Below are 25,815 nucleotides of genomic sequence, written 5' to 3'. Positions count from 1 at the left end.
GTGTAGGTTAATGTACTATGTACTTATAAGGAGTGTTACTCCGAAGAACAATGATCTTTAACAAAAACAACTGCTTTAGCAAAACAGTCTAACGGAGCTGCGCATTCCATACAGTTGTCTGCGGCTGTCCCGTACAACGAATTTAATGAAGATTTCTTTTTCTGTGACAAATGGTCAAAATTGATGCTCAGAAAAATAATCATCTGTTGTGCAAACGCTGAAAAAAGTTATAATTCGTTTTCACGACCGCGCGGTCTGGCCTAGTGGGTTATAGTGACCCTCCTATGAAGCCGATGGTCTCGAGTTCAAATCCAAATCAGGGCATTTATTTGTGTGATAATCACAAGTATTTGTTCCTGAGTCATTGTTGGTTTCTATGTATTTAAGTAGGTATTATATAATATTGTATATATTGTTGTCTCAGTAGGTATTTACCCACAACATAAGCCTTATTGAGCTTACCAGGGATCGGATACCGGTATTTTTTGTATGGGAACGGAAACGGAATTTTTTCGTTCTTTGCTAATTACTTCATTTCTAATTGGACAATCTAATAATATGAAGTAGTAACCTAAAAACACAACTGAGTCCTACATTTCGAGTATAAAATAATTCGAAAAATATGGTTATTTCTAAGTTTTTGCAAAAAACCGGTTCCGATCCCTGGAGCTTACTGTGGGACAGTCAATTTGTGTCATAATACAATACAATACAATAATCCTCTTTATTGCACAACCTCAATAAAATATTTACAGAGAGACACACATAATACATGAAGACAGAGGTAACAACAGGCGGCCTTATCGCTAAAGAGCGATCTCTTCGAGACAACCTTTAGGTATAATATTTATTAATTTATTTTCAGGTCATCATCATCATCACAAAATGGTGGCCCCTCGCGACCGCCGTGGAGCGCTGATACCTCAGTTCTTCGCCGGCCGCTCTGTGCTCATCACGGGGGCTACTGGCTTCGTCGGCAAGGTTAGTGTCAGCTATTCTTCCTCTACCAATGTATCTGGGACACAACAACGCAAACATGGCGCATCTACATTCTAATGGCGTGTCCCGCATGCCCGCATCACTGAGAGACGAGATCTGAAACGTGACAGCCAGGGCGGTCAACACCGCGGCCTACTGGGTATCCATTGTCTGTGCTTATCACAGGGGCTACTAGTGTCAGCTAGCTTTGCCAACATTACAAAACGGTGGCCTTCGCGTCCCTCATCTGTGAGGCTCTTATCTGTGAGAAGAACTTACTTGCCAGCAGTTTTGTGCATCATCATACATATGATGATTCCAGGTGCTGGTAGAGCGACTCCTGGCCACCTGCCCTGACATCTCCACCCTGCATCTGCTGCTGCGAGTCAAGAAGGGCGCAACTCCGACTGAGAGGCTGAAGGCGCTTAAGGAGTCCCAGGTATAACCAGGCGGCCTAGTCAAGGTGACAATCGCTATCGCTTCAAAAACCATCACTCTTCCATATAAGTGCAACAGTGACAGTTGCGTTTCGACATGTTTCGATCGCTACGGAGCGATGGCAGGTTGACTACGCGACTAGGTCGATGCACGGCGGTGAGTTGAAAATCGGCTTTCATAGACATAGAAATTCAATTTTTAAAATGTTCGTTTTTTAGGGTTCCGTACCCAAAGGGTAAAAACGGGACCCTATTACTAAGACTCTGCTGTCCGTCCGTCCGTCCGTCCGTCCGTCCGTCCGTCCGTCCGTCTGTCACCAGACTGTATCTCACGAACCGTGATAGCTAGACAGTTGAAATTTTCACAGATGATGTATTTCTGCTGCCGCTATAACAACAAATACTAAAAACAGAATAAAATAAAGATTTAAGTGGGGCTCCCATACAACAAACGTGATTTTTGACCGAAGTTAAGCAACGTCGGGCGGGGTCAGTACTTGGATGGGTGACCGTTTTTTTGCTTGTTTTGCTCTATTTTTTGTTGATGGTGCGGAACCCTCCGTGCGCGAGTCCGACTCGCACTTGGCCGTTTTTTTTTATTGAAAAGCTTTATATCGTCGTCTAGTAACTACCCACAACACAAACTATTAGGATGACTCACGCTAGATCGAGCCGAGGCGTCTGACATGACATGTCATTTTCTTCATGTGTGGTGGTTTCCATAGTCTAATAAAACATGGTCTTCTCTTTCCAGAGTGACACAAGCCTACGTCACAATAACATTGCCACTTTATATAGGCTATTGCATATTATTATATAGCGCTGTCGCATGATGACGTAGACTTGTGTCAGTCACGTGGTCGGAAGAGAGTACCAGGCGGAGTATATTATTATACCATGGGTGGTTTCCATAGAAAACAAAGCGCCGGAAGCTCCGGCCCGGCCCCGGCCTGGTCTAGCGCGAGTCATCCTTTATTCAGCAGGGCTAGGTAGATTTGTGTAAGATTGTCACATAATATGTATTTATTTATTTTATTATGTTTAGGTGTTCGACGTAGTCCGTCAGCGAAACCCATTGCAGTTGGACAAACTGCGTGTTTTGGAGGGCGATGTGGCAGCGCCAGGGTTAGGGTTGGCTGCTGACGCTGCCTTAAAACTTCAGGACGTGAGTACTTTCAAACTAAACTAAAGTAAACTAAATTAAACTAAAGTGAACTAAATTGAACTAAAGTGAACTATAGTGAACTAAAGTGAACTAAAGTGAACTAAAGCGAACTATAGCAAACTAAAGAAAAACTGAAGTAAACTGAAGCAAACTAAAGCAAACTAAATCAAACTAAAGCAAACTAAAGCAAACTAAACAAACTAAATCAAACTAAAGTAAACTAAAGCAAACTAAAGCAAACTAAAGCAAACTAAAGCAAACTAAAGTAAAACTGAAATAAACTGAAGCAAACTAAAGCAAACTAAAGCAAACTAAAGCAAACTAAATCAAACTAAAGCAAACTAAAGCAAACTAAAGAAAACTAAAATAAACTAAACAAATGCGGTCGCAAATGCTGGTCCTGCATTGACGCTGCGTTAAAACTGTAAGACGTTGAGTACAGTCAGCAGCAATAGTTGCTAAGCGGGCGAGTTGTTCAAAATGATCTTGACACGACTTTATTCTTAAGAGAATAACAGCGCGTCAAGGTAATTTTGAACACCTCGCCCGCTTAGCAACTTAATGAGAAGACAATAGAGTTTAGCAATAACAGTGTCACGATTTTTTTGACAATATATTTTTTATAATAAACTAGCGACCCGCCCCGGCTTCGCACGGGTTAACAAATATACATAAACCTTCCTCTTGAATCACTCTATCTATTAAAAAAAGCCGCATCAAAATCTGTTGCGTAGTTTTAAAGATCTAAGCATACATAGGGACAGACAGCGGGAAGCGACTTTGTTTTATACTATGCAGTGATGTATATTTTGACAGGTGTCAGTGGTGTTCCATTCGGCAGCGACCCTGAAGTTCGACGAGGAGCTCCGTAAAGCCGTGGACCAGAACGTGCGCAGTGTCATGCGCTTGCTGGAGCTGTGCGACAAGCTGCCCAACATGCAGGTACTTACTTCTTCCTCCTGCCACAGAAAAAATTATAGCACATATTTATAACGCTACGTCTTACGTAGGAGAACAACGCGCGAACGCCGCGCGGCCGCCGCGCCGCTTCGCGTCTAAATCGCTCATGTACGAGTAGGACATACCTATACGTATCAACGGTTTGTTTCATCCTCGCCGCGCCGCGCCGCGCCGCGCCGCGCCGCCGCCGCGTCGCGCCGCTCCTCCGCCGCGCCGCCGCCTCGCCGCGCCGCACCGCGCCGCGCCGCGTTCGCGCGTTGTCCGCCTACGTAAGCCGTAGCGTTAGGCACAGAAGGTTCACTCTCTAACAAAACGCGTCTATTACGACAGATATGACCAATTGACCACTAGGTCAAGGTGGAATAAGCGCGAGCAGGCGTCGTCGGCACAACATGTCTTTCGCTTTGGGCGGACCAAGTGTTCCTACCCCTATACGGGCCAATTGCGCCATCCCACCCGGGGTTAACCCCTCGTATGCGGCCTGTCAGATTTGATAATTGAAAAAGTGACCTTGACATTTAAAACAATAGCTTTAAATTCCCACGCACGGATCCGTGTCTAAGCATACGAGGGGTTAAGCGGTTAAACCGTTAACCCAGTGTCAAATTGCTCTGGTAACCATGGTAGTTCACGTTTATCCGGTTAATCCCGGGTTAGTGGAATGGTGCAAGTAGGCCTAAGGATTCTCTTCCAGTCAACAACCTTTCTTTTGCAGTAATAACTGATAGAGATACACCAAGAAAAGTCTGCAGCGATTTTGATAGCCCACGCAGTCGCATCATCTCTTATCATTATCTCTCATTATCTCTTGGTGTATCATAGACGTTTGACGTTTAAAATAACACTTGCACTGGCAAATGTTATTTTAAACGTCAAACGTCTATTAAATTATGACGTATAAATAACACTTTCACTGCGTGGGCTGTCAAAATCGCTGCAGACTTTTCTTGGTCTAAATCTATCATACATAGGATTTCTCTTTTCCAGGCCTTTATCCATGTCTCCACAGCGTACAGCAACGCAGAGCTGTCGTCAGTAGAAGAACGCGTGTACCCACCACCAGCGCCTTTAGAAGCTGTGCTAGCTCTTACCGATCATGTACCAGACCCGACTCTAGCTGGGATAACACACCAGTAAGTTGACGCATATGTGTCCTCATTGGCAGCGGGTATACCTGCTTTAGAAGCTGTACGGATCATGTACAAGACCCGACTCTAGCTGGCTCACATGAGTAAGTTGACGCATATGTGTCGTCATTGGCAGCGGGTATAATCACCACCTGCCCTGTACCAGATCCGACAATATCTGGAATAACACATCCGTAAGTTAAAGCCATATGTGTCTGGAATAACACACCAGTAAGTTGACGTATATGTGTCGTCATTGGCAGCGGGTATACCTGCTCCTTTAGAAGCTGTTCTAGCTCTTATGGATCATGTACCAGACCAGACTCTGGCTGGAATAACACACCAGTAAGTTGACGCATATGTGTCGTCATTTGCAGTAAGTGTATCCGCCGCTTGCTCCTTTGAAAGCTGTGCTAGCTCTCATCTCACGGTACACGTCTACACCTAACTCTCACTGGAATAACACAACAATAAGTTAACGCATACTATGTGTCGTTATTAGCAGCGGGTATAACCGCCGCCTGCCCCTTTAGATCATGTACCTGTGCACCAGATCTGACAATATCTGGAATAACACATCGGTAAGTTGACGCATATGTGTCGTCATTGGCAGTAAGTAACTGTTTTTAAGATTTTTTTTTTTTTTTAATCTTTATTGAAGAGCTTTATCGCTTAGCGATTATGTCGCTCCATATAATCAACATACAATCACCCTCATTTACGATTACTAAGGCCTATATTGACTAGCTTGAAGAGTGCTCTGGCCTCGTCCGATAATGGAGAAGCCAGGGCACTATTGCAGCCACCAACATTGTGAAAAGTATTACAGGATATTTTCAGTTGACTCCTAAAGGATTCGTTCCGCACTCATTCCACCAATATGTGGTAAACGTCCTCAATTATATCGCACTCTGAACATAATGGCGAGGTGACCTTACGCATCATGAATCCAAACTCATTGAGGGGAATGTGCCCCGAACGTACTCTTAGAGCTGTTACAATTTCTTGCCGACTAAGCGAGCAATCTATCCATGGTGTATTCATCAGTTCAGGTTGGATCGTTCTGTACCAAATGCCTTTTTCTTTTGCCCTTTCGTCAAAGTACTCTTTCCATAATTGGCGACATTGTTTTTTGACTAATTTGATACACTCTGAAAAGAAAGGTAAAATGTTGCATATGATATCACTATGACAGGCTTGCCTAGCAAACAAGTCTACTTTTTCGTTTCCGGTAATGCCTATATGTGAAGGAATCCACTGCAGAGTCAATGATTTCCCCATAGATTCCAGACTATAAATGCTTTTAAGTATACTATAGGCAATCGGCAGTCCTCGATAACTCGAGGTACAGCGAGCCAGATGTTGTAATGCGCTTTTAGAGTCTGTAAAAATGACAAATTTATCACAATTAATTGTTTTAATATAGGATATTGCCTCTGCAATGGCTACTAACTCCCCGTGCATGATGGATAAGTCCGACGTAATTTTCAATTCTAAATGTGTTTCACACTGAGGGTCATAAAATGCGGCGCCCATTGTACCTTCTTCCTTAGAACCGTCGGTGAATAGTTGGTAGAAGTTATGATATTTATTACTAATGAACTGGATAATTAAAGATTTAGTTGTTTGGTTATAGCTGCGCTTTGGTTCATGAACTATATTAATATTTAATTTAACTATTTCTGAAAGATCAACTGTGTTAACCCATAATGGTAATGAAAACATTTCTAATTGTCTACTAGATTGGACAGAAACTGATTTAAATGAATTGTGAATTGAAGCTAATAGTGGGGTTTTTTTCCGGAAGCGCTTATACGATGAACTGACTTCAGATAACTGTTGTAATAATTTAATATTATTATTGCTATTAAGTGATCTGGATTTAAGCCAAAATTTTCCTCCCAAAAAAAATCTACGCACTTGTAGTGGAGGTAAAGATAGTTCATTTTCCATCACATGAATGGGTGTCGACCTAATAAAACCGCCAATGGTACGCAAAGCTTGATTTTGGACCTTGTCTAATTTATATAAATGTTTAGTATAACTATGATCATATAAAAAGGATGCGTAATCTATTCTACTACGTATGATTGCTATGTACAATCTTCTCAAATGTTTAGGGTGCACTCCCCATCTAGGGCCAACCAGTACTTTGAAAATATTAAGAAATTTTTGAACTTTTTGAGTGACTTCATTTATGTGTTTAACCCACGTAAGAGAACGATCCAACCAGATACCAAGATACTTTACAGTTTCTACTAATTCTAAGTTATAATTATTTATACTCAACTGGACAATATCTCGACACGGACCTCTTTTGAAAATACATAATTTAGATTTGTTAATTGATATATTTAGGCCTAAGTTACTTAAACATTCATTAAAAATTTGCAAGGAATTTTGTAACTCCATTTTAGCCTCTCCAATGTTCTTGCTTGTAAAGTATAATACATAATCGTCGGCGTACTGACTAATAGAAACCCTATGGATCTGATCCCGGATAAATATCGTGGCTACATTGAATAACAAAGGGGATAAGGGATCTCCCTGTGCTAGTCCACGGTCAGTTCTTCGGCTCAAAACTACTCCACTATCTGCTTTAATTGTGAGAGTCCTTTCCTTCAAAAAGTTCCAGAGATATTTAGAAATTCGTGAACTAATGTCTAAGCGGTCCAAATTGCGTAATAGGCTAATTACGTCAATATTATTATAGGCGTTATCGATATCTATGAAACATCCTAACGTGGTCATATTTTTCGCTAAACCTATCTGTATTTCAGTAACTAATCGGGCCAAGCTATCAAGACATGATCTCGTTTTTCTAAAACCTACTGTTTCTTCTGAAAACATTTTGTTTTTTTCTAAATACCACTCCAATCGTTTATTAAGAATTGCATGAAATATTTTGCATACGCATGAAATTAAAGATATAGGCCGCATAGCAGAGTTCGAATTTGGATCTCTTCCCGGTTTAGGAATTGGGATAATACGAATTTCTTTCCATTGACTAGGTACAAATCCTACAATTAAAAATTGGTTATACAGATTTAATAGTATTGTCTTGCCATTTCTAGGTAGTTTTTTAATCATGGAGTATGAAATTTCATCACAGCCAGGGGCAGTGTCTTTCGATTTAACACACGAGTTAAGTTCCTGGATAGTAATTGGTACTGCTATTACTGGGTTTTGCGAGATAAATACAGGTTCCGGTGGAGAGACTGAGTCGGGAGTCAGACTGGCAAGAAGAACTAAAGCCTTATCCTCATTCACATGAGATATTGGAGCCTTGTATCCCTTGAGCCACCTCATTCGGTTCCACATCTCAGATGGAGACGTCACATCACCTAAAGAGCTACAAAATTCCTGCCAGCTTTTACTTTTACTGCTCCTAATTAGTTTTTGTGCTGACCGTATTTTATCCTGAAGATCCTGAAGGTTTCTGGGGGTAGGATTACGTCTAAACTTGGCTAATGCCAGGCGTCGTTCTGCTACAGCGCGGGATATATCAGTATTCCAATAGGGTTTCGGGGTAAACTTATTTGTTGGATTATTGTTAATTTTATACATAGGAATGTTATCATCCGCCGCTGTATTTAAGCTATTAATAAATTCATTGTAAGCCTCTTGAGGATCTTCAGGTAAAACCATATTATTAAAATGATTATGAAGTTGCGACGAATATTTTTCCCAATTAGCCATTTTATAGTTTCTGCGACAAGTAGGCCTCATATAGGTTTTGAGTTCTGTGGACATTTTAATTATTAAATGGTCACTTCCTAGAGATTCATTTAAAACAGTCCATTTCATGATTAACGATATGTCGCTAGATGCAACAGATATATCGGGCGAAGATAATTGCAATACACCATTTACTAGTTTCGATCGAGTTGGACTGCCATCATTAATTGAAACAAAATTATTATCCAATAAGGAATCGTGAATCTTAGTACCTCTACTCTCTGTCTTGTATGACCAATTTGTATGATGCCCGTTAAAATCTCCGAGTACAAGGGTTTTTTGGTGAAAATGAGAAAATATCGAATCCCAGTCATTTTGTGATGTCGTAATGGAAGATGGGCAGTATACTCCGATTATGTTCTCAATTTGATTACAATTGAACAACTTGACAGATACAGTTTCGATTCCGGCATTACAGCAAACAATGTGACTTTTTTGAGCTTTAATCGACTTGTGAGTCAAAATTGCTACACCTCCGTAACTGTCCAATCTATCAGAACGAAATATATTGTAATTACTTACTTTTAAATAAGATTCGGGTTCAAGCCATGTCTCGCTTATAACGGCAACATGGACCTTTTCCTGTATAAGTAGTTGTTCAAATGCAACCAACTTTGGCCTAATGCTTTGCGAATTCCACTGTAAAATATTTAGTCTAATCGGGCCCCTCTTATTAGTCTTTAAATCCATTAAAAATAGTTTTAAAAAGTGATGCAACACATAGATAATTTGTAACAAATGCTATAAAGTACTCACAACATACTTGAATCGCAGATTTGATCTTATCCGCCATCGAACCCCTCTTAGAAAATATAATGTCTTTTAATTTTTTTAATAAAGCAGCTATTGTAATTTCCTCTTTGGCCCCGTCTTCATTGTCCATTTTGGGTTTCGATGCTGGAACGTCTTCACTCTCCATAACAGTTGACTGGTCGTCCGATATATGTCCGATGTCCGTGTGGTGCTCCTGAGTTAGATTTGCATCCTTTTTACTCAAACGCCGCCGCACCCGCCGTGGTTTTCGCTGATCTTGATTAGAAGTAGGCAATGTTGGTGGCTTATGAATTTCAGCTGTAATTATTTTTTCATTTTGAGAAGGTAATGCTTGGAAGTATGTGATCTGATCTTGTTTTTGTAATGGTTGCTGTGTGTTAGAGTTGCGCTTGAAACTAAAAGCCGAGGGCAAAGGAGTGGGAGGCAAAAAGTCAACGCGAGGTGGTTTATTCACAACAGGAGATCCTTGCGACGCATACATTTCGGCGGCTCTTTTATAGGTCACGTTCGATTCAGACATGATTTCACGAATTCTTTTTTCTTTCTGATATATAGGACATGTTTTATCCAACGCCATATGATTCCCGGTGCAATTACGGCACGTATACGTAGTTGTTTCACAATTTGCATGGTTACCCGTACATTTTGGACATGTTATTTTCTTTGGGCATAGCTTATGTGTATGGCCAAATCTCCAGCACTTCGAACACTGAGAAACTGGAAAAATGTATGGTTCCACTTTCGTCCTAATTTCAAATAAGTAAACATATGCTGGTAAACTGTCACCCTTGAAACATACCCTTATTACCTCACTTTCAACCCATCCAGACTCCTCAGTATTTCTCTTATTTAATCTCTTTATAGATACTATTTCACCCTCGCTTATCATATTCTCCATTATTTCGTTGTCCTCAAGGCCAAGGTCAATGTCTCGTACTATACCGTATGATAAACCGACCTCATAAGTCCGTAAGGTCCTCCAACCGTATTGCTTGACAAATACTTGATTTGAAAGAAAACGTTCCGCGCTTTCCTCTTTGTCAAATTGTACCAACACTTTAAATGGATTAATATATTTGATCTTGGACACATTAGCAACATCGTGATCTCGAAACATCTTGGATAATGCAAAACGTTTTGGTAGTGCGTTCTTGCATGTTATGCATATTTCGGTGAGTTCTTTTCCTTGTCCCGGTGTTGAATCCATAGTAGGTATATTCCGTTTCTTAGATTTCTTAATAACTTCTTGCCATCGTTCATTTTGCTCTTCTTCTTCTTGTCTAGTCCTCTTACTTGTACATTCTTCCTGGTCCATGAAAGTATAAGAAACACTTTGCTTTGTTTGGTCATCTAAAGATAATTGCACCGCTAAATTGTTATCGCCATCTGAATTTAACTCGCCTAACTCGGAAATATCATCGTTCAATTTTTCATCCTCCGCCATATGGTACAAGGCTCATTATCGCACACTTGAACCGATACACCGGCCCGCGCGAAGCCGGGCCGCCACAAGATAAGAACCGGTCTGTGATAAATAAGTAATAAGCACAGGTAAACTATTTGTTCTACACAATAGACGCGTCTTAACCGTACGATGTGCCCGGCAAAACTGAACTGTTTTTAAGATGCAGTGTACTGTCGCAACAGTAATGCCCCTGTATTTAAATATTTACCTGTGTTTGTTTGTATATCCGCAGGTACATAGCGCCTAAACCTAACACGTACACGTTCACGAAGGCCCTGGCGGAAACTGTGGTGGAGCGGCATGGCAACACTGGCTACCCGATATCCATCTTCCGTCCAACTATAGGTAGGCCGATTATAGCTGGTTAACCAAATCTTGTCAATAAAAAAAGGCGCGAAATCAAATTTTCTATGGGACGATATACCTTCGCGCCTACATTTTTCAAATCTGCCGCCTTTTTCTACTATCAAGATCTGGTTGACCAAGTATATTCTTATTTTTATAGACTCTTTAAGTGCCCTAAACGCAAAGGCATTAATTTTTAGGGTTCCTGGCCAAAATAGCAATTACAGAACCCTTATAAGCGGTTTACATTCTCGCGCGAGCCACGAGCCGAGCCGCGAGCCGCGCCACGAGACGCGAGTATAAGCGCTGGGCTCGTGGCTCGTCTCGCGGCTCGGCTCGCGCTCGCCTGGCTCGCGTGGAGGAGCGGTTTTTTGGGCACGAGCCAAAGGGGCTCGCGCGCTTGCGTTCACACTCGCGTTCGGCTTGTCATTCGGTTATAAACCTTATGCCGTGCTGTTAGTGTTTAAAATATATTAGCTCGACGAGCTTACGAGCCACGGGACGAGCCACAAGCCGAGCCACGAGGCGAGAGTGTAATCATTAGCTCGACGGGCTTACGCGCTCGAGGCGAGCCACGAGACGCGCCGCGAGCCGAGCCGCGAGCCGCGAGTCTAAACCGGCTATTATATGTCACTCGGATAGCTAGGTACTATATAAATTTAGAACCTAAAGTCATTGATATAGTATAAAGAACTGGATACCCAATCAGCCGCCAAAAATGGCCCCACAAAAGTGATGTCAAAACAGATCATGCATTACTTTTTCGTTTAGTCTTGTTTGAAACGCTCAAATGTGAAGTTGTCAACAATTACGAAATGTGCCGTTAAAATATGTAAAAATAACAATGATAAAACAAGGAAAAAGGATGGAATGTATTTCTTTCGGTTAGTTCTTTGGATAGCATTACATAATTTATGTAATCTGGTGGTAATTTTATGGTTTTGAATAAATTAATTTGTTAGTACCAAAGAAGGGATGTCAAGGAACAAAATTCTATTGAGTCGATGTGAGGTCAATATTTTTTTATATTTTTATATGGAATTCATAAGAAATAATATTATGTTTAAATTGAAGATTTCCAAGAAAACCTATGCGACGTGCAAAGTGGACTGCTATTTAATTATAGCAAGAGATAGGGGTGATGCAGTTTTAAACAAGGCAAAACGGCACTTGTGTGTTTGGCCCATTTCCCTGTTTCCGACATATACACCACCAATAAGGGCTTATATCGACTAACTGTAAATGCTAAACCTGTCGGAACACAGTGACAACCACAGGATTTTTTTTTATAAAGTATAGGTAGACTTTATAAAAAAAATCCAATCAGTATCTAAATGTCCCCGTGCACCCGTGCTATGTAGATCTTAAATACACAGTTATTTAATAAGTAGAATTTATTTCAAGGAAATTAGTATTTAAAGACATATACTTACGAATTAAAAATTTAATTTGTTTGAATTTGAACCACGAATTAATTTTATTTGAGCTCCCGATTAAATTAAATTTGTTTTATTTATTACTTCAATTTTAATATTTTCCTGTACAGTAATACATATTAAAGTGTACCAAAGTGACTCCATTCGTTCATTATTCTCGTTTGACGTTGTTTGACGTAAATACGTTACGTTTAGTGCCATCGGACTAAATTTTTTAACAGTGTTGGTACTTATGTTTGCAAATTTGACACTTAATGCTTACGACATTAAGCTCTTTTCTGTACGAAACATTTATCTTGACTCAAAATTTACGTAAGCGTTTTTATCATCAATGCAAATGGTGCGAAACGTCATTGGGATCCACATTTCTTGACGTTTTTGTTCTGCTTTGTGTGTCTATTTCTTTTATATTAAGTCAGTGCCTAAAGTCTATTTTTTTATTCGGTAGACTAAAATGACATTTCATAGTATGAAATGACACATGATGTTCATACTATGAAATGTCATTTTAGTCTACCGAATAAAAAAATAGACTTTATGAGCCGCTACTTCAATTAGAATTTTGGTAAAATCATAATTTCCGGATACCAAGGGTCGGTTGCACAAAACTGTTTGTCATCGTTAAAGAGTTCGGCCGACGTTGATCAGTCTGTCAAGTGCAGATGCAACTGGCACTAAGTTACTTATTGAACATTTTCCAGTAATATCAGCCCAGAAGCACCCGTTCCCGGGCTGGATCGAGAATTTCAACGGCCCGTCGGGCGTGGTGGTGGCCACCGGTAAGGGCCTACTCCACGTGTTCCCCACCAAGTGCGGCGTGCACACGGACTTCCTGCCCGTCGACATTGCTGTGGACACACTCATTGCCGTGGCCTGGGAGACTGCTGTGGACCAGTAAGTTGTAGTCATCATAGATGCACCAGTCTCTGTCTAACATGACTCGTACTCTGGCTCGTGGTGGCCACAGACAAGGGCCTACTCCACGTGTTCCCCACCAAGTGCGGCGTGCACACGGATTTCCTGCCCGTCGACATTGCTGTGGACACCCTAATTGCTGTGGACCAGTAAGTTGTATTCATCATAGATGGTGCAGTCTCTGTCTAACATGACTCGTACTCTCTCTGGCTCGTGGTGCCACCGGCAAGGGCCTACTCCACGTGTTCCCCACCAAGTGCGGCGTGCACACGGATTTCCTGCCCGTCGACATTGCTGTGGACACACTAATTGCTGTGGCCTGGGAGACTGCTGTGGACCAGTAAGTTGTATTCATCATAGATGGTGCAGTCTCTGTCTAACATGACTCGTACTCTCTCTGGCTCGTGGTGGCTACGGGCAAGGGCCTACTCCACGTGTTCCCCACCAAGTGCGGCGTGCACACGGATTTCCTGCCCGTCGACATTGCTGTGGACACCCTAATTGCTGTGGCCTGGGAAACTGCTGTGGCCCAGTAAGTTGTATTCATCATAGATGGTGCAGTCTCTGTCTAACATGACTCGTACTCTCTCTGGCTCGTGGTGCCACCGGCAAGGGCCTGCTGCACGTGTTCCCCACCAAGTATGGGTGTGGAGCAACAAAATTTCTAACAAAATGTATGAATCCCCCCCCCACACCTAGCCCATCAAATCAACAATTCATCATAAATAAATATTATGGGACAATCTTACACAATCGACTTAGGGCTCATTTAGACGTCGCGAGAACTTACATGCGAGTTTGATTACGCAATGGAATTTACATTGCGTTATTTGATCGGTCGGCTGAATTGTTGTAACCTCAATGGTCCACAATGTAAAAAAATTACACGTGATATGTATCTTCTCTTAGCCAGCCATCATATTTTCTTACCCCGAAAAACGCTAATGGACGGAATAGGCCCTATGACGGAATTAGCCACATTGACCTTAGCTCTTATTTATTTGACTTACAGCTCGAAAGAGGTCCGCGTATACAACTGCAGCACCGGCGCCAACCCCACCACGTTTGAGGACTTCGAGAGGAACCTGCGCCGGGAAACGACCCGCCACCCGCTAGATGGCGCGCTCTGGTACCCGTCGGGGACGGCCGTGCAGACCAAGTAATTACTTTTATGTCGATACCCTCTCAGAGTCATGGCAGCTATATGATGAAACTACCCGCCACCCGCTAGATGGCGCGCTCTGGTTAGGGTTGCCAGATCGAAAGGCGCTATTATCGGGAAAAAATATAAATTTTTCGGGATTTTGGGCCTTAAGTCGGGAAAAAAAAACCATTCAAATTAAATTAATGGTAATAAAATCAACGATATTTTACATTATTGGCACTACGTCAGCTGCTCTGGCCAATCTCGCCACGCGCGCCCGCGCGCGCTGACGGGCTCGACGCGGGTCGCTGGCTCGCTCGACGGCAGTTCGGAACGTGAAATTATTGTTTTATAACGTGAAGCTGTTTTTCGGGACAATTTTCACTTTGTCGGGAATCGGGAACACATGCTAAAAATCGGGAAAATCCCGCCGAATCCCGACCATCTGGCAACCCTAGCTCTGGTACCCGTCGGGAACGGCCGTGCAGACCAAGTAACTACTTTGATTTCGGTACTCTTTTCAAGGTCGTGGCAGTTATAAAGGTCGTGGTACTTTTATGAAGAAACTACCAAGCATTTTTCTATTATTATAGGTACTTATTATTTACTGATAAAAATGGGTTCTGGCAATTAATACGATTAGAGCAATATTATCTAAGCTAGACTGTCATTTGTATGTGTATATATGAATGTATAAAAAAATATAAATGCTGGTGGTTATTATGTAACCTTCGATGTATTTTCTATAAAAAATCCTTACATCAAAAAACCGAATAATAATAAAAAAAACGATGAAATTAATGCAATATTTTCATGACAGATGGGCGCGGACATTGCTAGAGTTTCTTCTGCAAACTGTACCACTCCATCTGGCGGAGTACACGGCGAGAATGATTGGAGTTAAAACATCGTACGTATATACACAATTACACAGCTTAGTTAAACCTAAACATGTATAACTAAGAACCCACCTATTAGAATCTACCGCCCCCTTAAGAACCCACCTATTAGAATCTGCTGCCCTCTCACACATAAATAACTAAGAACCCACCTAGTAGAATCTACTGCCCCCTCACACATAACTAAGAACCCACCTCTTAGAATCTACTGCCGTTAAGAACCCACCTATTAGAATCTACTGCCCCCTCACACATTAGTAACAGTCATTGAAAAGCCATTAGATACCCCTAGTGTAAATTTCATTCGATAACGTGACGAGCGTTCGCGTTTGCATTATGTCTATTTTTGTATGGAATTTTGAACAGCGCGCCAAGCGGGACGTTTTGGAAACTCAAAATCTCATAGAAAATTACACTTAACACAACATCACGTCACGCTATCGAATGAAATTTACACTAGGGGTCCTATGCCAACATTATTAAATTTCATCAAATTTTACAATATTTTCAGCGTAAACCTAATAACAGCGAACAAGCGCTTAACCGCCATGACGGACGCACTAGAGTTCTTCGCTACGCGCGAGTTCAATTTCGAGAACGACCGCGTGCGGGCGCTGCACCAGCGGCTGGCGCCGGAGGATAAGAAGATCTACAATTTGGATGTTATGAGCATTAAGTGAGTAGAAAGAGAACACAATAGTTTTTTGTCAAAATTTACATTTTTGATTTATTTGCTTTTCACCCCCCTTTTCACCCTGTTTAGGGATGACTTCCGACATAAAAACTATCATATGTCCTTCCCCGGGACTCAAACTTATATCTGAGCATTTCTCAAAAAGTTTGTACATTTCGATCACATCTTAGATTTATATAAAAATTGGTATGCTACATTCCAATACATATTGGTACGGTATATCAAGCTGAACAACTTCCACCACATTTCCCAAAATGTCCCAGAAAGTTTCTAAGAAACATTCCTTTTTTGTTACCAAATGTGTAAGGAAATCTGGTAACAAAAAAGGAATGTTTATGTTTCATACAAACTTTCTGGGATATTTTGGGAAATATGGTGGAAATTGTACAGCTTCATGTACTTTACCAGCAATACCAGCATACCAATTTTTGTAGAAATCTAAGATGTGATCGAAATGTACAAACTTTATTGAGATATGCTCATCTATGCCAAATTTAAACTAAATCCGTTCAGCGGTTTAAGCGTGAAGAGGTAACAGACAGAGAGACTATCGCATTTATAATATTAGTATGGATAACTAAGTAAATAAAGGAAATAAATGATAATAATTCCTTGAGTGCAGCTGGGACGAGCTCTACGCGGACTTCGTGAAGGGCACGCGCAAGTACCTGCTTAACGAGAAGGAACAGGACCTGGAGAAGGCGAGGAGACACATGCACAAGTAAGATAACATAAGATAAGATACGACACTGGGTAAAGGCACGCGCAAGTACCTGCTCAACGAGAAAGGACAGGACCTGGAGAAGGCGAGGAGACACATGCACAAGTAAGATAACATAAGATAAGATAAGTTCATAATACACACAGTACATAATATAAAGAAAATACGGCTTACATTTCCGCCGGAAACTTTCGGATGACTTTGTATGTATTTCTCTGTTCCTTTTACCACAGCTTTTACCCATTGACAGTAATGACAGTCGGACTAGAGCAAACTTAAATGGACTTCATTTAGTGATGTGTGTACGTGTAATCTGTCTGTGACACAGCTCTTAAACGGATGAATCTATATTGATGCTATTTTCTGTGATGTGTGTATGTGTATCTGTCTGTGACACAGCTCTTAAACGGATGAACCGATTTTGATGCTATTTTCTGTGATGTGTGTATGTGTATCTGTTTGTGACACAGCTCTTAAACGGATGAACCGATTTTGATGCGAATTTCTGTTTCAAATTAAGCAGATTTTCCAGCGGTGGCGGTGATAATGACATGTTTTATCAAAATCAGTTCATCCATTACATTGCGTTGAGGGTTTTTTTTATTATAGTTATATATTTCTCTTTTATTTCCAGAATGTGGTTTCTACACAAAGTCTTAAAACTGGTCACATTCCTCCTCTTCCTTCGTGTCTTGATGCAGAACCGCTTCGCACGCTCCTTCGTGTACGGAACCCTCAGACTGTTGCTATCTCTGTTCGGCGCGGTGTACCACCGGCTAGTGCGCACGTGAGAGCGGGATAGATATAATATAAGTGTAGGATAAGTTGAATAACAGAATAATTTATTGGTAAACACGAGCCAGACTGTGAAAAACAAAAATTGCAATTTCGGTATCTACTCGTATCTCTCTAAATAGGTACCTAATGTATATTATTTGTTTGTTGAAGTATACAGATGATTATTAGTTAATACTCGAATCTAGTTCTAAATATCTCCTCAGTTATTTGTCTATTATATTATTTATTGTAATTATATTCAATCAAGTACCTACATATATTATTTAAGGAAATAACTATTATTGTTAAATGGTTTAGGTGTAATTTTTATTGTTTCTCTCTCTCTCTCTCTCTCCCCCTCTCTCTCTCTCTCTCTCTCTCCGTCTCTCTCTCTCTCTCTCTCTCTCCTTCTCTCTCTCTTCTAAGCTATATATCCCACACGGTGATGGGATCAGAAGGCCTACCGCGAACCACGTTCGACGTGTTGCCTCCCTGTCACACTTACGTACGAAATTACAAGTGCGACAGAGATGCAACACGTCGTACGTGGTTCGCGGTAGGGGCTCTGGCGGCCTAGCCAAGGTGACAATCGCTATCGCTTCGATAACGAAACGCTTTGTGTCTCTTTATCGCTCTTCCATATTAGTGCGACAGTGACAGTTGCGTTTCGATCGCTACGGAGCGTAAGCGATTGGCACGTTGGCTACGGGGCCTGCTTTCCGTGTCTTTCGCTTCCACTTCGCCCTATCCTCGACGTCGCGTTCAGATACTTTGCACTCAATCATATCTTTTAGCACTTTTAGCACTATTATTATTATTTTATACAATTTAAAAACATACTAGGTACTTGTACTAAAACATGACTAAGGCTTAGCACGCACTGCGGTTTTTAAAAAGCGGTTCCGCTACCGCAAAAAATGTAACATACGGCATTCTTTATAAGCGCACGCACTTGCGATTTAAGAATGCCGTACGTTACATTTTTTGCGGTAGCGGAACCGCTTTTTAAAAACCGCAGTGCGTGCTATGCCTAAAAGTAAAAACTAACACTTTCCGTCCAGGAACTATATTATTATGTATTAAGCTCAGAATAAATTTAAAAGTGGAAAAATTACTGTCTTGGGTGAGACTAGAACTCACGGCCTCTGGTTAATAGCAACGGTCGCACTCGTCGCAGACGTTTCTGCTTGTAAAAAATTATGTATTGTTCAAAATTATAAGGCGAGGTTGTTTAGAATTGTAAAATAAATGATAATTGATAAGTGTAATTATGTGAAATTTACATTTTATACATGCAGCTCAAATAAAATCAGACAATATTTAAGAGGGTTTTTTTGCAATTAAGTATTGTAGTATTTATGGGATTTTAATTTTACCTATTTAATATTTATAATTAGTTCGTATTTAAATAAAGTATTATTATACTTGTGATTTGTGATACCACAGGTGATACTAAATATACATTTATATATGACCGAAAAATACTGTTGTTTTATTTCACAAAAGTGAGCAGCGGATGATTTCTTCCACCATATAATCAATCCTGTCAAATTTTCGGTAGTATCAGAATCTAGTAAATAAACTAGAGAGTGTTTAGATGACAACGGTTTCACTCACTTGAATTTTTAGTCGCTATTGGCGACATGTTGTGTGAGTGAAACCTTTGCCGTCTAAACAGTTTAAAATATGTCTCACGAAAGTTTAATATAGAAACTAGAGAGTATTTATTAATCTCTGGTAGTATCTTTAATTTGGCATCATTTAAAGCAGTTTGACATCACATTCTTTTTACAACTATTAGATCCACATCTACAATATTTACAACTAAATTAAAACAAAGTAAATAAAGTAAAAAATAAAAATAAGTCTTCCAGGACCTGTCCCCTGCGTCCCCCTCACCGGCTCGCCGAATGGGGTTTTTTAAAATACCCAAGTTTATTAAAGTTCATTGTCTTTTCTTAAATAAATTTTCCCACAATTCGAAGAATTTTTTAAAGCATGGCAACATTAAACTGTCAACAACTATTGAGGCATTTTTACAATCTTAACTACCTTTTTGTCAATAAAAACAAAATATTTAAAGGTTTTAAATAAATTAACGATATATGATTGTCAACTGGAAATAGTTTATACTTAAATATTCTTTACCTAACATTTAATACATCATGTCTACAAATCGCAACGATTTAGGCATCAAAGTGACATATCCGCTAGTCTAGAGTTAAACTAGAAAAACGCCCAGCCCGCATTCCACAAACGTCAAACTAGTCCACTAACCAGCAATTTTACAAACTTTTGCGCATTACGACATGCCTGTATTCCTCTAAAAATGCTTACCAAAGTGATCCAACGGGCCCTAAAATTCCGTTGCAAACGGAGCTACCCGACCAACATCTACGATATATCCCGCGGGTCTGCCTTCGCCATCCGCCGCCCTTACAGCGATGAAGTGAAGAAAGCGCAAGTACAAAGTGTATCGACGCCGGGCCCGACGATCTTCGACAAGATTTTGTCGCGCGAGATAAACGCCGATATAATTTATGAAGATGATCTGTGTATGGCGTTTAATGATATAACTCCGCAGGCGCCGGTACATTTTCTGGTGATACCTAAGAGGAGGATACCAAGGTTGCAGGACGCGGAAGAAAGTGATAAAGAGGTAAGGATTTCAAGCTTAATTTACAAACAAACAAACAATAATTAATTTGCAGAAAAAGGGTAAAGATTACATGGGTTAGTGTATAGCAAGCTGCAAGTGTGATTATATTGTTTCACCTTTTGTATTAAAAAGTATGTAAAATCCAAGCCAAAGGTTGTGGTTTGAGCCCCGCCTTGTGACTCATAACCATATCCCGGGATTTTGTGTATGGTTATGAGGGTGTAGCCAAAAAATTGTTAAAAACAGAAACAATATTAACATGATACACAGACAATCCAACCTCTAGACATAGCATAGTCGCGCTACCCCCTCTGCCACACATACGGTAGTTTTACTCCATCTTCGAGTCAATCCCGTGCCGTGATTGGTCCGTGTCTTTGAACGGACCAATCATGGCACGGGATTCGCTCACCTCGTGCCCCAGCACCCCCGTATTTTTGGCAGCATCGGTTTCATGAAAGAATTGGCCTAAGCTCAGTCTATAGGTTGGATTGTCAGTGACATGATATTACTTAAAAGCCTTCAATCTTAACATTTCTAAGCACATTTGGAGATTACTACCTATTTTTATTTCATATGTGGTTTATAACTTTATATTACAAAAAACAAAGTTATAAATACACAAAATCATTCCTGTAACTAAACCCCTGGTACTCATAACAGCGAGTAGAAATATCACAATTGATGATATACCTGCTGCTTTTTGGTGGTATAAAGTTAATCACTACGTAGTATAAAACAAAGTTGCTTCCCGCTGTCTGTCTGTATGTATACTTAGATCTTTAAAACTATGCAACGGATTTTGATGCGTTTTTTTTAAATAGATAGAGTGATTCAAGAGGAAGGTTTATGTATCATTTTTTAACCCGTGCGAAGCCGGGGCGGTTTGCTAGTAAAGTATTAAGATTGTTTTTATTTGACCTGCTTAAATGGGAAACCTGGTTTATTGAGACTAAATTGTCCTTTGAGCAGTGGGGAGACACTCCTCCTTTCGGGCATTCTTGGCTCCATTTGGCGCAGCATCGCTCCGAGCAATTATTAGGGTTGACACAACTTGATGTCCCTTTGCACGCACGAACACAGATAAGATAATGACTTTAATTTTGACAACCCTAAATAGCCATAAGGGCTTGTGCCATTCATTACAAAGGTATTTCGTCCCTGAATCGCTGTCAAACTTCGGTTTTGTAGGAAGTGTCCTTTCTGTACGGTAGTACTATTATTTAATTCTGTGCCTTGAGATTTCAATTATCCAGGTTTCACTGTGTTCTCCATTTCTTTACTTAACAATTGTATGCATTCACATAGTCCGAAAATAGCACTCTATTACGAGTCAGTTATTACATCTGTTATCACTGTAGTGATTTTGATAAGTAATCGTAAATAAATGAGATCATACCACATGCATACTTACAATACTGTTTACATTTTTAATTTCATGTTACGCTGAGATTTTATTCTTTTGTTGGGTTTCAAAGTCAATTTGGAAAGATATGGCAAAACAAGGGGGTTAGGGCGTCCGCTAGATGGCGCGGGTGCACGGAGCGAGCGCACACACGCGGGTGCCATGGTAGGTAAAATACATCGCAGGCGTCCGCGCCATACCAGGCTCATCCCGCGATTTGGCCGCGTCGCTACAAGTGCGGCCCACACCAATTTTGGTGTCTAGCCATTGTAGTTGCCGCGCACCGGTACGTAACGGACGCCTGCTCGCGCTTGCGCGACCTAGCGGTCATATCTGTCGTAATAGACGCGTTTTGTTAGAGAGTGAACCTTCTGTACCTGGTACCTAGTACTATTATTTGTTCTGTGGACATACGCTGGTTATCAGTTATCACACTGAAATTCGCACATCGCCCCGATGTTAGCGAGACAACGACGAGAATCGCATCCAATGTGATAACCGCCTATTATCGTTGCTCATACTCATCATATCAGCCTTTTATCGCCCACTGCTAAGCATAGGCCTCTCTTCGAGTACGCCACTTATCCCGGTCCTGAGCCAATCTCATCCAGAAGTCCAACGAGCCAACGGACGCCAGGCACTCCTTTCGTCTGAAAGCGTCCACCATTGTGTTAACATTTTGGCCAACTGCGCAACCGCTGCGTGCAACCGCACCATCTAGCGGACGCCCTTAGGGTTTTGCCAACTAGTTAAACTTGGAAATATGTTAACAGCAAATAGTTTTCGCAATTCCTAGCTAACAATGAGTTGTAATTAAAAGATAACATACACGAGGAATGTGATAACGATGTTTGATTTGATAACGCGTCCTAAAGAAAGTACACATTTACGCTGAAATAACTTAGGTTTTTAACCTTTAATATTCACCTTAATAAATCAATTAGTATTAGGTGTGTTAGTTAGAAGTTTTGTAAAAAAAACTTAGCCTACTTTCACTTTGAACCATACAGAAATATAAGTAAAGAAAGAGTGGTAACTCCATACATCAGTTTTCTCACCAAAACACGAGTTATTTCGTAGTCGACATCTAACGTCAAGGTAGTCGAATCATTATTTTTAATAACAAACAATTCAAAGAAAATAATCCATACCTGGGATAATTATACGATATTTATCGGATAATTATCGCGATAAACATCAAACACTAATTATCTGCATAATATCGAACCCTGTTGAAAATTATTCCAGGGTGGTAGATACTTTTGGCGCGTAGTTTCATCTCCTACTATTGACGCTGACTGTACGTCTGCATAATATATATTATCGTCGTCCACAGCTCCTCGGGCACCTGATGTCCGTCGCCCGCGCGCTGGCCACTGCGCGCGCGCCGCTCGGCTGGCGTCTCGTCGTCAACAACGGCAGAGAGGGCGCGCAGAGCGTCTACCATCTGCACCTGCATATTCTGGGGGGCCGGCAGATGGGCTGGCCACCAGGCTAAGGGGGGAAGAGGGGAGAAAATCTGTAGTGTAGTAGCGATGCAGCCAACATTGTCAGGGTCGCCATGTGAAGAGAATTGTGGCTACATCATTACTATCTCGGCGGGGGGGTGGTCGTAAACAACGTTTGGGGGAGGGGGGGGGGGCAGGGCGTCTACCTTTTGCATATGGGGAGACGGCAGATGGGCTGGCCACCAGGTTAAATAGGGGAGTCTACTCTAAACCTTGGGCCCGTTTCTCAAAAGCTTGTAACTTGTAATACAAGTGGAAGTCCTTTTCTAACAAAAGCTGTCAAAAAGTGACATCCAATTGTATTACAAGTTACAAGCATTTGAGAAACGGGCCCCTTGTCTTTACATCCCAAATATTAAACAGCTCAATTCTGACATTAGTCCAACTAATCTGTCATTTGTCCTATCATTTTGGCACAAAATTGGTTCAAAAGCAGGATGATTCGATAGATTGCAATCGAACAGTTAATTTAGTATCTGGGATGTAAAAACAGAACTTAGAAGAGTAATGATGTAGCCAGATAAGTCGCGTCAGGGTCGCCATGTAAGGAAAACAAGTGAAACATTCGAAAAGTGCACTGATTTATTTGTTGTATTTACAGTTATAGGGTTTTCTTGTGGCTTATCATTACTATGCTGCTAGGCTGGGGGGAGTCAACAACGGGAGGTAGGGTACCATATGCTTCTGCATATTCTGGGGGGCGTCAGATGGACTGGCCTCCAGGATAAAGGTTCCGTCACACAGGTGCATATAAAACGCTCACGCCCCGCCCGGAAAACGCACCTTTGTTACGGGACTTTTAGGGGGGAGAGGGAAGGGAAAAATTTAGTGTAGTAGTGATGCAGCCAACATAGTCAGGGTCGTCATGTGAAGTGAATATGGCTATATCATAACTATGCTACCGCTCGGCTGGGGGTAGACTTCAATAACGGGGTGGACCTTATGTGTTTGCAATAAGGTTCACAAACTGTCTAAACCTCGTAGGGCCCAATGTGCACTACAATGTGCACTCCATTTAAATCTAATTACAACCTTTCATTATCCAAATAAAGTAGTTTGCTTTATCAAACAACAGAGTATCATCCCTATTTACTATACAACAAGGTACAAATTAAAAATTAAAATTGGGCCATCCGAGGTTAACAGTGTGGACAATGTTGAAACGCTCAACTTTTTGCAATTAAAAGATTTGTTGTTTCTTTTCATTACGTTGAATTTGGTAATTCATGGCTTATCTTTATTTATCTAAAGATATAGACCATTATTTATAATTTTGTTACCATTATCCAAAAATATATCAACAGAAATAAACCTTACTGATGGAGAAATATTAACTCGTAATGACACAAATGTATCGATGGGTAAAAAAACAAATTTGGAGTTTTGGATTTACCCTTTAAAAGTAGCTTTTTTCCCCCTTTTTTATTTCAACAGTTTCTGGTAAATTTCTTCAACGGTAAAATGTATTTTTTGGAAGGCGAATGATATTATATTTTTATTAGAAGATGACCAAAAAACAAAGAATTACCCAGTGTCATAAATTCGCCATTATAGATAGTAATTTAGGTTTAATTTTGTGCAATAATTTGGCCAAATTGGTTAAGGATTATGAAATATCTCAAATTGTTATCACATTAAGGTAAGATGTGAAGTTTTTCTGAAATAGATGTATCCTATTGTTTGGCAATTTTACTAAAACCTTACTATATATTACATTTAAGGCCTGTGCACACCGGCTGCGTGTGAGTGACGTGCGCGTGCGGCGTTGTAGTATACAGATCCTTATGAGAGACGGCACACCGCTTGCGTGACGTGTGCGTGTGCGGCTCCAACATCCAACAGTGCACGTCACGCACACGCAGCCGGTGTGCACAGGGCTTTATTAGGGTTAAGGTTACCTCGTTTATTAACTCACATTTATAGACGGGTCTATCGCAAAATTTAATTTTTACCTTTATTTATTTTTATTACCTTTATTTACCGACGTTTCGACACAACTGTACCGAAATTTTGCTAGATATGCTACTCTAACGGTCGGGTACCTTTAAAAAGGGCGGTCAAAACCGTTTTTAGGGTTCCGTAGCCAAATGGCAAAAAACGGAACCCTTATAGATTCGTCATGTCTGTCTGTCTGTCTGTCCGTCTGTCCGTCCGTATGTCACAGCCGCTTTTTTCCAAAACTATAAGAACTATACTGTTGAAACTTGGTAAGTAGATGTATTATGTGAACCGCATTAAGATTTTCACACAAAAATAGAAAAAAAAACAATAAATTTTGGGGGTCCCCCATACTGTGAACTGAAACTCAATTTTTTTTTCATCAAACCCATACGTGTGGGGTATCTATAGATAGGTCTTCAAAAATGATATTGAGGTTTCTAATATCATTTATTTCTAAACTGAATAGTTTGCGCGAGAGACACTTCCAAAGTGGTAAAATGTGTCCCCCCCCCCCCTGTAACTTCTAAAATAAGAGAATGATAAAACTAAAAAAAATATATGATGTACATTACCATGCAAACTTCCACCGAAAATTGGTTTGAACGAGATCTAGTAAGTAGTTTTTTTTAATACGTCATAAATCCCCTAAATACGGAACCCTTCATGGGCGAGTCCGACTCGCACTTGGCCGCTTTTTAAACATACCTTTTCTGTCACTGCTTTCTAT

At 40.7% G+C, this 25,815-nt stretch overlaps 2 protein-coding genes across 2 annotated transcripts; both read left to right on the top strand.

Annotated features, from left to right (window-relative positions):
- Positions 1-863: 863 nt before the first annotated feature.
- LOC134660567 (putative fatty acyl-CoA reductase CG5065) lies at positions 864-17,600 on the top strand. The gene is made up of 12 exons (XM_063516343.1): positions 864-981; positions 1,301-1,417; positions 2,461-2,580; positions 3,397-3,522; positions 4,528-4,673; positions 10,877-10,989; positions 13,127-13,319; positions 14,353-14,499; positions 15,305-15,394; positions 15,895-16,059; positions 16,700-16,798; positions 17,433-17,600. The coding sequence occupies exons 1-12, from the start codon at positions 886-888 to the stop codon at positions 17,587-17,589; spliced, it is 1,569 nt and encodes a 522-aa protein (XP_063372413.1). The 5' UTR covers positions 864-885; the 3' UTR covers positions 17,590-17,600.
- A 2,199-nt stretch (positions 17,601-19,799) lies between these two features.
- LOC134660453 (adenosine 5'-monophosphoramidase HINT1-like) lies at positions 19,800-23,213 on the top strand. Its single transcript, XM_063516202.1, has 2 exons — positions 19,800-20,234; positions 22,976-23,213. The coding sequence occupies exons 1-2, from the start codon at positions 19,905-19,907 to the stop codon at positions 23,135-23,137; spliced, it is 492 nt and encodes a 163-aa protein (XP_063372272.1). The 5' UTR covers positions 19,800-19,904; the 3' UTR covers positions 23,138-23,213.
- Positions 23,214-25,815: the final 2,602 nt, after the last annotated feature.

This window comes from Cydia amplana, chromosome 27 (assembly GCF_948474715.1).
Source record: "Cydia amplana chromosome 27, ilCydAmpl1.1, whole genome shotgun sequence".
Taxonomy (NCBI): domain Eukaryota; kingdom Metazoa; phylum Arthropoda; class Insecta; order Lepidoptera; family Tortricidae; genus Cydia; species Cydia amplana.
Note: the sequence above shows the minus strand (reverse complement) of the source record. Positions and strands in the feature narration are given on the sequence as shown.

Excerpts from the sequence above, each read along its gene's own strand:
- LOC134660567 (XM_063516343.1), top strand. The coding sequence starts at position 886 with ATGGTGGCCCCTCGCGACCGCCGTGGAGCGCTGATACCTCAGTTCTTC. Across the intron at positions 13,320-14,352 it reads TGGGAGACTGCTGTGGACCA|CTCGAAAGAGGTCCGCGTAT; the intron begins GTAAGTTGTAGT and ends TTTGACTTACAG. Across the intron at positions 16,799-17,432 it reads GCGAGGAGACACATGCACAA|AATGTGGTTTCTACACAAAG; the intron begins GTAAGATAACAT and ends TTTTATTTCCAG.
- LOC134660453 (XM_063516202.1), top strand. The coding sequence starts at position 19,905 with ATGCTTACCAAAGTGATCCAACGGGCCCTAAAATTCCGTTGCAAACGG. Across the intron at positions 20,235-22,975 it reads CGGAAGAAAGTGATAAAGAG|CTCCTCGGGCACCTGATGTC; the intron begins GTAAGGATTTCA and ends CGTCGTCCACAG.